Raw genomic sequence first — 12,024 nt, 5'->3', positions numbered from 1 at the left:
TTTATCAATGAAACTATGGATTAGTGTGAGGTCTGTGGAAAAGAAAATGGACGTGTCATACAGATGTGTGAATATAGTCTAACACATATGTACAATAATATGTAAGTAATAAAATACAAAAAACCCATACAACAGAATTCTGGAATATTTTCACATAAAATTTTATTATTTTTGATAAATATTCTCAAAATGTATGCTGACAAAGTTGTGAGAAACATAATAAGGCAATTCTGTAAAAAATATGGTATTAATTACTTTTCTAAGACTAGCCGTGGAGCAATACATAACAATATAAGTTAATGCAGAATTGCCATACATGACATTGTGGAAAATATGCCGCCATGTTACTACTGTAAGGAGTGGCTCATGGCGTCACCTACACGGTAAGAGGCGAGACAATTCATCATCACCACGTATGCTGTTCAGGCCACAGAATAGCCATCAGTAGCCGTGTAGGTGACCTGTGCAGTCCCGGCAAAATATATTCTACACTTTCTTGTGCCATAAAAGCATACACACAAACACACACCAGGAAGATTACATTTTTTAAGCCAAAATTAGGAATGGGCATTTATTAAAAAAAAATCTCTTGAAATAATATAAAAAGAAAGCTTAAGTGTACATTAAAGGGAATCTGGCAGTAGGATCAACCCTCCTAAGCCGTGTATATGGGCACACAGTGATGAGCGAGAGTGCTCGGATAAGGTGTTACCTGAGCACGCTCGTGTCCTAATCGAGTATTTTCGTCGTGCTAGAAAAGAATGCTCAAATCATGGCGGCTGCATGTTTTGAGTCGCTTAGACATGCAGCTGCAGCAACTGGAGCACAACGAAAACAATCGATTAGGACACGAGCGTGCTCAGGTTACACCTTATCCAGTGCATGCTCGCTCATCACTAGCACACAGGTCATAGGAAGCCGAATAAAATACCTTGATATCTGTGATGTTTTAGTCCAGATAAATTCCACTTTTTTCTTATACTTGTATGTAAATGATCTTTTCCAGGCTATGGGCGGACAGTGATCTGCCTCCAGAGCTCAGTGTGCATGAAAGGGGACATTACCAGTGTTTTGTACGTGGAAAGAAAACAGCGACCCGCACCACTGATCAAACACACTGTGAACATTCAGGTTAATTAACCCTTGCTGGTCCGCTGGATTTCGGGTGCTATAGCCAAAAGAACGTACTGTCATGCACACGAGCAGAAAGGAATACGGCAGCACGCGTTGAAGCACCGGACAGGTGCGAAACGGCCGTTGTTCAGTTTCCACATTGCCTTGTAAATACACCCCTGTGCCGTGAAGAGGTCGTTGTAATAAAGGGACCTGCACAGAAGATTGGTGAGTGCTGCCGTATTCCTTTCTGCTCATTACCAGTGTTTTGTAATGGTTCCCAGTGTGATATGTTGTGGCCGCTCTATGCTCTCCTGATCTCACTACAGAGTTGTGTGTGATTATAAGGTTAAGGTCACACCAGCGTTTATTCTCTCATTCGAGAGAATTGAGCCGATTATGCTAATCACACTCAGATCAAACTGAGAACATTGTGATCCAATTCTATCGGACGAGGCTAAGGTGGAAAAAAAATTCTCCATCCTCTCTATTCTGTCAGTCTCTGAAAATCAGACTGCACTTAGATGTCATCCGAGTGCAGTCAGACGGCTTCCATGGACTCATTGACATGTATGGCCGAGTGCGATCCGAATATCGGATCAAACTTAGAAGTGCTGAGAAAAAAAAAGCAGACATATGTATGGACCCATGGAATAAAATTGTTGGGTCACACTTGAACAGAAAATACAGTCATGTGCACAAGCCCTTAAACATCTGCATGTGTCCTCCAAGTGCTTCAGCTTCCATCTAACAAGCAGCTATTTTTGCAGTATTGTTGCAACACAGCAGAGCTGTGAGAGCTGCAGCTGCTAATGTGTTTGTAAGGAGGCAAAGTTCAGTCCTACTGTCCTGTCTTAGTTAAATGTCTCAAACTGGTAATGTCCCCTTTCATTTATATAATCTCTGGAGGCAGATTCTCCTGCAGATCAGTGTCCGACCCATAGATCTTAACTGCTCATATACATAGTAAGAAAATATGGATTTCTCTGGAATATGGCATCGGATTGCAGACATCAAGATATCATTTTATTCAGCTACCTATGACCTACATGCCATATAAACAGTCTAAAAGGGCTGACTCTAGTGACAGATTCCCTTTAACAAGCTCTTATTAATGCGTAACTGGCCGCTCTATTCGGCTTCTCCAAGTTCCACATTGCTCTTTCTTGCAGTATATTTTTCAACTGGATGGAAAATCCATTTTACGGTATAAACGTGGTGGATGATATATTAACAAATCTCATACACACCCTGCAGAAACATTGTGGAGCTGATATATACCACAGAGATCACCCTTTATAATGCAAAGAGTAGTGCCAGTGGTATATGTGCGGCATTATGCGGTGATAAAAGCGTATAAATCCTACAATCATGAGGAGATCTGAAAGTATGTCCACCATTATAAAAAACAAACATTGCACAGATCCCTTTGGATCAGATTTTAATAAAATGCAGCTGTAAAACTCAGTCCAAAATAATCTAAACCCACACACAGAAATACTAAATTGTGTCGTACTAACACCAATACTACTGAAAGGGAACAGATTATTGCATTGATTCCATTCCCTGGAGGGAACAACCTTTCCATATAGCTAAAAACAACAAAAAACACAAAAAAACCACACAAGCACACACACACACACAACTCCTAAGTCATCCACATATAAAAGCTATTATCTAGGTCAGTAGAGAGCACACAGGCGCTGGACAAGGGCCAGACGGGCATTTTATTTCACTTTTAAGACAACACGAGTCAGTAGAGGTTAGTGCAAAGTATCTGTAATCTTTTCCAGCAAACTCATTACAGCATATATTTCTACAAAGTCTGTTACAGGCGAAAGCTGCAGAGGGTAAAATTAAGCTTCCAAGTGATTAACGAAAATTCCTTGCATTTTATTCCTTGGTGTGCTTTGGTAAGGAGCGTTGGAGTGTTAGTCCAATCACTTAGACTTTCTGAGCAGAAAACACGATAACGCCGCTCCATGAACAACATGAGCAATATTGCGTAGCCCACCTTCCAAGGCCTGATTCACGTGTGTGAACTTTGGTCTGTAAGATAATGGAGCGCTGATCACAGGCAGTATTGTTCTATAGTGGTCCTGTATAATGCACAATATGGAAACAATCTGCAGGGGAATACGGAGAGCTACATTTCATCTGATAGAACATGATCTGTGCAAGACATCCGAGGTGTCAACGCTGCAACTGCTCAATACGTGCAGTGTAAAGTCAACACACAATGGTGATTGAGGCCTCTAGCAGAAATGTATTTCAAGTGTTATAACAAGATGGCGTTCCGGCACCTGTTCGGTGGCGTCATCGGAACTTACGTCTGGACCCCCAGAAAAACTGGTTTCGGACATATGCTCCAACTTGGCCATTGACTATAATGGCGCCGTCGGTGAATAAGTCCAAATCATGTTTTGTGGGGGGGAATTTAGACACATGTCCCGATGTGGCCACCGAACGGATGCCAGAACGCAATGTGAAAGCGCCCTAATACACAGTGGTGAAGCATGTAACAAACTTTACTACAATTCCAGTTCTTCTGTGGTCATCCAATTACATACTTTAAATAAATACAGAGAAGCCATTTCCTTTTAGGTAAAGAAGTACTCCAGCATTTTTGCAGACACGATGCTTAGTCATCAACAATATTCTCAAAGAGAAATTTATTTTACCCCACCATAGTTGCTCCCATACATTTTATACCTCCCATTCATGGCAGCTATAACACGTGATCTCCACTTTGACTACTAATCCAGTACATTCTCCCAAGTGTACACGGGAAGTCACTTTCTGATGTCAGGACTACACAGTGACATCACCTGTTAAAATCACCCATGACAGCTCACATACTCAGCCTAGCTTTAACCTCCCTGTTTCTCTGCACGTCTTCCCTCACCACTCAAGATATAATTTATGCTTTATATAAAAGCAATGATATAGTAGACATGTTCATACAATGACTAGCTGCAGTTATAAAACTGTACTGAGGCACACGGTTTATATAACCTACGAATATTATGTGAATCTTGTAAAAGGTGACAGTGAGAAACCCATCACAAGAAGAAGTCAGAGGAGACAACCCAACACTGCATCATACAGGACACACTGTAGTGTGAGTAAGCAGTTCTATGCCCTTCAATTATTACAGTTGCGGTGAGAAAGTTCTCGGGGCTGGTACAATATAATGAGACTCTGCCCCCTCTATTTCGATAAAGCCAGATTGGGAAACATAGGCTCCATCTCATGGGGAAGAGAATAAAGATGACACATCATCTAACACTGCTTAACACTAAGAATACAGAGGCTTTTGTCTATGCCTCAATAGCTTATGTTGAACTATATAGGCAAAACAAAATTGCTGGAGTGCTTCTTTAATTAAAAAACATGAAGATCCTTCAAATCTAAAATGAAAGTCTTGCATTTTTTTCCAGAGCCGACTTCATAGTCCTTGTAAATTTGTTATGTCATGTTTATTAAAGGTTCTCACTAAGCCATTTGATATAGCCGTCTCTTGTTCTGGCACCAGCTGAGAAATAAGTTGGCCAGGAAGCAAAGAGCATGCAGCCATGGAAGCCATCTTCATAATGATCGTGGGTGACGTCAACACCAGCTTCTTCCAGCCGCTTCGCATACATGGTCCCATCATCCCTCAAGACATCATGTTCACAGGTTAAGATATAGGTTTTTGGAAGCTTCTGAAGGGTCTCCTTGTGTGCAATCAATGGAGAAGCCCGGGTGTCAAATAAAGCAGGTACGTCTAGAACAATCCTGGGGTTCCCTATAGTTTGTATCAGAGGCATGTAGTTCTTTTTAAAGCTCAAAGGCAACAATGAATTCCAGTTCAAAAGTTGCCGAAGTGCAACAGCTTCATGTACGTCTAAAGAGGTGTGATTGTTAACCAGCATGGCCTGGGCAAAAGTGTGGCTCCCATTTAGATAGTCCAGCCAGAACTTTATCATGACGTAGCGGGAAAGGATTGGCATATCCATATTTTGCTGGTAGGAGGGTGTGTTAAAATCTAATATTTGGAGTACTGGATAAATCAAAGCTTGCAGTTTTACTTTGGTTGTTACATTCTCATCTTGTGTAAGCTATATAGGAAGCAAACAGAAAGAAGAACATAAGTATTATATGGTATTAAAAACCTAGACTTCGCGTAACAAAAATCATGGCGTGTTACGAGTTTTAGAACTCAGTCTTATGCTGTACCCCTGTTATTCCTCCTGGAAATGTATGAGAAAAATAAAATACAACTTGGTGTTCTCATGGCTTTTGTCAATATCTAGGTAGTTGTAGTAGGTTAAAGGCCCCCGTACACATTAGACCAATGTCAAGCCGAATCCACAGATATCAACACGTTTGGCTGACTCTCTGATGTGTATTGGGTGATGGAAAAGATGTCGGTCAGGTCAGATTTTGAACTGCTGACAGCTTTGTTCTCCTGGAGATAAGCCGCCATCAGAGAAATCGGTCAGTCGTTTTATAATAGAGAACACACTTGGCTGAGTGAGCACTACTGTGTACGGGATAGTCAGCTGAGATGGCTGTTGGCTAAACAAAGCATCGTTCGGCCAACAGTCACCTAAAGGTACCATTACATTAAAGCGACGCTGCAGCGATATAGACAACGATGCCGATCACTGCAGCGTCGCTGTTTCGTCGTTGTGTGGTCGCTGGAGAGCTGTCACACAGACAGCTCTCCAGCGACCAACGATGCTGAAGTCCCCGGGTAACCAGGGTAAACATCATACTTACATTCCGGTGTCTGTCGCGTCCCCCGGCGTCCGCTTCCCTGCACTGTGTAAGTGCCGGCCCTAAAGCAGAGCGGTGACGTCACCGCTGTGCTCTGCTTTACGGCCGGCCGGCGCTGACACAGTGCAGGGAAGCGGACGCCGGGGGACGCAACAGAAACCGGAATGTAAGTATGTAGTGTTTGTTTTTTTTCACATTTACAATGGTAACCAGGGTAAATATCGGGTTACTAAGCGCGGCCCTGCGCTTAGTAACCCGATGTTTACCCTGGTTACCAGTGAAGACATCGCTGAATCAGCGTCACACACGCCGACTCAGCGATGTCAGCGGGCGATCCAGCGACAAAATAAGGTGCTGGTCTGCTACCTCCGACCAACGATGTCACAGCAGGATCCTGATCGCTGCTGCGTGTCAAACACAACGATATCGCTATCCAGGACGCTGCAACGTCACGGATCGCTATCGTTATCGTTGTTAAGTTGTTCAGTGTGAAGGTACCTTAACTCCTGTGTATGGTTGGCCTAATTCTGGAATACCAAGCAGATACAGCAGGCGAAACAGAGGTTGCACAGTTCAGGGTCAAAGCCAAAATAGCAATACTAGGGTTAAACAATCAGGGTAGTTAGAAAAGCTGGGAAAGAAGAAATAAATACACGAAGGCCTCGTTCACTATTTTACCTCAGCCAAAAGCCAAAATCAAGAGTGGAACAATCAGAGGGAAAATATAATAGAAACACGTCGCCACTTTTGCATTTATTTTGGCTTACAGATACTGAGGTAAAATACTGATCAAACACTGAACGTGTGAACGTGGCCTTTGTGTATCTATTTCTGACCATACTTTTCTCACTAACCACATACCTTAGAGCGGTATATAGCACCATAACTGGCAGGGCCTACATAAGCTTCCCATGTATAAACAGTGCAAAACAGCCCAAGCTTCACCCTGTAATTCGTTTCCGGCACTAGCCAGTCAGAAAACCCTGACATTTAATCAACGATCACGCTGCCGACCAGGAGAGAATACAGCAGGACGAGTAGTCGTCAAGGCCAGACATGACGTTAGTGCCACAAGTCAGTACCTAATAATTTCGGTACAGAGCCAAGACATGGGGCTAGGAGGATTTGCCACCACTGTAACCACAAACCCTAACAAAGGAAATGGTAAATCCCAATTGTCAATTTATTCATTTCCAGGAGAAATGACAGAGGACCGCAGTTCCAGAACATGTATCAGAATAGATTTTTTTTCCCCAAACAGACATGAGGAGAAATGTCAGGTCCCCTGTAAGAGATATTTAGACAAAATACCTTATAAACTTTTATAAAAGTAAATACACATACTACATAAAATAGTTTTTTACAATATGAGAACAATCTTCTCTCTTAGTGATTGTCAGAGTCTAAATCAGATTAAATTTGATTTGAGCATATGAAACAGATGAAGAGCAAATTCAAATGGAAGTATGGGAGAAAAGATTGAAGAAAATACATTTTCTGTTCTGACCGATAGACTCCTAGCACAAGTACGCGTTTATTTTAGGTGTATGATAAAGGGGGACACTTCTATTACCAGGGGTAACTGTACAATCTGCAGATAACCAACAGTGCCACTTAGTGGTCAGCAGTGGGATTGCTGCTTATAATATGTGAACGTCTATTTTGGGAGTTTTCATTCTTTTGGTGAATAAAAAAAAAAAAAATGTTTGAAACTTTAGTTTTACAACCTTTAAGCTACAATTAAAAGAAATTGTTTCATGCAGATATTTTTATACCTCCTATGGAGTATTCAGCATTTCCATGCATGTTTGACCACTGCTATACACAAAACAATTGATGGAATGGTAAGGACAAGGTACCAGGGTCCCATTAGTGATCAGTGAAGTTCGGACTGGCATGGTCTCTAACGAGTTAAAATATGCATAAAGCCTTTCTTGGGGCATCCGATAAACATTTATCACCCATCCACAAGATAGATCGTAAATTCACTGATCCTGAGAATGGAGGGTCCTGAAACACCCTGTGTTAATGTTAATGATTATGTCCGTTCTTTTCCTTTAGAGAGTTATTCATAGATGGTTTTTGTTGGATAGTGCTCGAAAAGAAAAAAAAAAAGAAAAAGCACTTTCACAATTTCCAGTTTATTAAAATTTGCAGCAGTGGTGGCCAAACAGGTACAGTGCACACAAGCGCTGCTCTACTGAGCTTGTAAGCGCTGCCCTGAAGCTGACTATGATTGCTAAAAGGCATTGTTAGCTCCCAATCCTAGACAGATTCAGAGCAGCGCTTACAAACTAGACAGTGAGTACAGAAAAGTTACAATTTGCAGTCTCTCTCTCTCGAGATATCAATAAACAGTAAATTGCAAAACTGCTTAAATCATCTGACAATGTCCTATGTGGATATGGGAATGCCCGCTAATCCTTAACAATTTTTCAAAACTTATGATTGGGAAAATCAATCACATTATGGTGAATAGCTTAAAATGTATGCAACTTTCCCAAAAGAGGAAACATTAAAATGCTCAACAGATTATGGAGAAATCATTATACTGTATACTATAATCAGCTTTAAGTAATGACATCAACATTGGTAGCAGTAAGGCAAGCTGATGAAGCAATCTACCAACCCATTCCTATAATTATGAAACCGTTTTCCTGGTGTCACATGCAACTAATTTTGGGGCAGATTTGTTTGCGACTGTCCGGTTATCTGGCGGAAGGTCAGATATGTTTGTCATTGAATAGAATGGATTGTGAGTCCCAAAAATGTAAATCCTCTAAAAATGTATGAAGTGAGAAGATGACTCCTAAATCTCCACATGCGTTACCTGCTGACATACGGCTGCTGCCAGGTTTCCTCCAGCACTGTCTCCAGAGAGGGCAATCCTGTGCGGATCTATAGAGTATTTGGCGAGGACCGCTGGTTGCAAGAAGTATTTAGAGGCTGCGTATACGTCATTTATTTGCTCTGGAAAATGCACATTTGGCACAAGTCTGTACCTACAAACAAAACACAACATACATCAATACATACATCTGTACATGTGCAGTGAAAGCCAGGTGTGCCGACTGAGCTCAGGACGGGACCTCCACATCCACCCGAATAATAATCGGCATTTAGCAGCACTCCAGCTATTATTTTGCCAATAAAACCAATTCATGAGTAATATTCCAGGAGTATAACTTGTTTCAGTTACATCCATACATACAATAACATGGGTTGTGCCATGATTTCAATTTATCACAGCCCTCGGCCATCTCCATTAGTCCCATATGCAACGAGTGGAATAGCAGTAGACTTGTCTGACCATTCCGACCATTCTGCTTGTATGGAGCGAGGCCGCGTCCTTTAGTTGGACACACCCACTGGCTGGCCGCGTGACTTGAAGGGGCACGGCCTTGGCTCAATACAAGTGAATGGAGCGAGACTATGCCCACTGGCTGGGAGTATGTATAGCACATACATACCCTCCGGTCCCGGGTCTGAAACCGGCGAATCCCTGCAGCACACAGTGCGTGCACTGGAGGGATTAATAAGTCTGCAGTCACACAGAGTGACTGCAGACTTCACGGTTTTGACAGGACAAACCCTTTAAGGAAGGCCTTATATATTTCAGCAAGACAATGGTAAACCACATACTGCATCCAACACAATAGCGGCACTGTGACTCTGCGCCATCCACTGAGATGTAGGACGGTAGCCAGGTCCCTACACTTTCAATAGTTTCTCTTTTGTTAAATGTTATTTATCATTAGAAACAGTTCACAGCAAAGAGACGTGTATTTTATATGTTTTGAGATATTTATCCCTATATTGGTGGGAGGCCCCCACTTGGCGGGTGGCCCAGGCCCCTTGGGCCCCCCTAAATCCGGGCCTGCCGTCACATAAGAAGAGTTCGATGATGAAACAGCCGCCTGCAGTCCAGACCTTTCACCAATAGAAAACAACTGACTCATTACAAAACTAAAAATTTGGAAAAGACGACCCATGACTGTTGAGCAGCGAGAATCTTACATCAGACAAGAATGGGACAACCTTTCTTTTCCAAAACAACAGCACTTTGTCTCCTCACTTCCCAGATGTTCCCAGTCTGTTGTCTGCCCTAACTTTTTTTGATATGTGTTGCTGTCATCAGTTTCTAAAGGAGTTATTTTTTTCACAGCAAATGGAAAACATGTAACGCTCACCTTCTGATATCTGCTCTATGTCCTAAATAAAATATGGCTATAACAGATTTCCAATCATTGCATTCTTGTTTTCTTTACATTGTACACAACATCGTAACTTTCTTGAATATGGGATTGTAGTTTTATAATCGCACACTTTTTAATAATGGGTGATGAGTAGCTATATAAAAATGTTCTATTATGACATACAGCGATACATGGCTCAACCTGGGTGGATCTGGTGTAGTGAATCACATCTCTGGCCTACTGAGCTAATTACACAGAGCAATTAGCAGAATAACTAACATGGAGAACATACAGTATATAGAAACTCCACAAAAATGTTCCAAAAAAATGCCAAACCCATATGTTCATCAACTACTTAACATATGCAAATACACAGACACACAAAAACAAAGACATTGGACAAAAACAGACATAAAACAGGAAGACACACAAAACAGAGATATAAGTGGAACTAAAATATTATTCTTATTAGACAAATATTAAATATTAAGCAACCAGTAAAAATGAGTCTGATATGTTGAAAAATGTGACTATACAAATATACATATGGAGGACTATCAAGCTGTAAACCTGGAGCAACAGACAACCAGCCGGCGTTACGTACAATGACCTGACCTATCAAGGGGTAAATCAGGGTAATATATAGGCATCAGTTTTATGCAGAATGCTTATTGGATGAAGGAGATCGGGTGATGTGCATTTGTGTAATGGACGGTGAGGCCTAAGGATACAACACCCTTTATCAAGGGGTTCAGAATTATTAGGCAGCTTGTTCTCATGAGGGAAAAAAATAAATAAATTGTTAAAAGAGGTTGTGCAACAACCCATGTTGACTGTTAGAAGCTCCTATATAGGTATAAATATTCACAGAAAATGTTTAAAGTGGATAACTTGGAAAAGCCGCAGCCTCGTCTTCACTGGCTCAGGGCCCGCATCGCTGCCTGTATAGCCTCCTTCCCCGCTGCAGTGGTCAAATAGTCCCCTACTACATTCCGGCTTGACAGAAATCCTTTTCATTCCCCTAAAAATAGTGTATGCGCTCACTACTTCACCTCTCAAAAATCAACTCTTTATTATATGTAACAAAAAGGTTGACAGGATTGTGGGGCAGTGCGTGTCGGTAGCTTGTCAATAAAATAAGCACCATGTGGCGTGTTTGTCACGGAGTGATGGGAAAGGAGTGACATGAGATAAGCAGCATGTAGTGTAAGTAAATAAGAGTAAAAAAGTGTGATGCCTTATAAGTGTTAATAGGTGTGTGTGTAAATATATTGTAGGGGGATCAGTCTCTGAGGTAGGCAGTAGGCCTTAGGGTACCGTCACACAGTGAAATTTCCATCGCTACGACGGTACGATTCGTGACGTTCTAGCGATATCGTTACGATATCGCAGTGTCTGACACGCAGCAGCGATCAGGGACCCTGCTGAGAATCGTACGTCGTAGCACATCGTTTGGAACTTTCTTTCGTCGCTTGATCACCCGCTGACATCGCTGGATCGTTGTGTGTGACAGCGATCCAGCGATGTGTTCGCTTGTAACCAGGGTAAACATCGGGTAACTAAGCGCAGGGCCGCGCTTAGTAACCCGATGTTTACCCTGGTTACCAGCGTAAACGTAAAAAAAACAAACAGTACATACTTACATTCCGGTGTCTGTCCTCCGGCGTCTCAGCTTCTCTCCACTGTGTGAGCGCCTGCCAGCCAGAAAGCGAGCACAGCGGTGACGCGGTGACGTCACCGCTCTGCTTTCCGGCTATGGCGCTTACACAGTAGAGAGAAGCAGAACGCCGGGGACAGACACCGGAATGTAAGTATGTACTGTTTGTTTTTTTTACGTTAACGCTGGTAACCAGGGTAAACATCGGGTTACTAAGCGCGGCCCTGCGCTTAGTAACCCGATGTTTACCCTGGTTACCCGGGGACTTCGGCATCGCTCCAGCGCCGTGATTGCAAA

The 12,024-nt window shown here is 42.2% G+C and overlaps 1 protein-coding gene across 1 annotated transcript in view; it reads right to left on the bottom strand.

The window, feature by feature from the left end:
* Nucleotides 1-2,818: 2,818 nt before the first annotated feature.
* Nucleotides 2,819-12,024, bottom strand: part of NCEH1 (neutral cholesterol ester hydrolase 1) — a 58,159-nt gene continuing 48,953 nt past the window's right edge. The window contains exons 4-5 of the mRNA XM_077290523.1: nt 8,705-8,876; nt 2,819-5,213 (exon numbers count right to left, since the gene is read on the bottom strand). Of these exons, the coding sequence (XP_077146638.1) occupies nt 4,596-5,213; nt 8,705-8,876 (790 nt within the window). The 3' untranslated portion in view covers nt 2,819-4,595. The remainder of the gene's footprint in view (nt 5,214-8,704; nt 8,877-12,024) is intronic.

The sequence above is a fragment of the Ranitomeya variabilis genome, chromosome 2 (genome assembly GCF_051348905.1).
Source record: "Ranitomeya variabilis isolate aRanVar5 chromosome 2, aRanVar5.hap1, whole genome shotgun sequence".
NCBI classification, from domain to species: domain Eukaryota; kingdom Metazoa; phylum Chordata; class Amphibia; order Anura; family Dendrobatidae; genus Ranitomeya; species Ranitomeya variabilis.
This window is presented reverse-complemented; position numbering and strand designations above follow the sequence as displayed.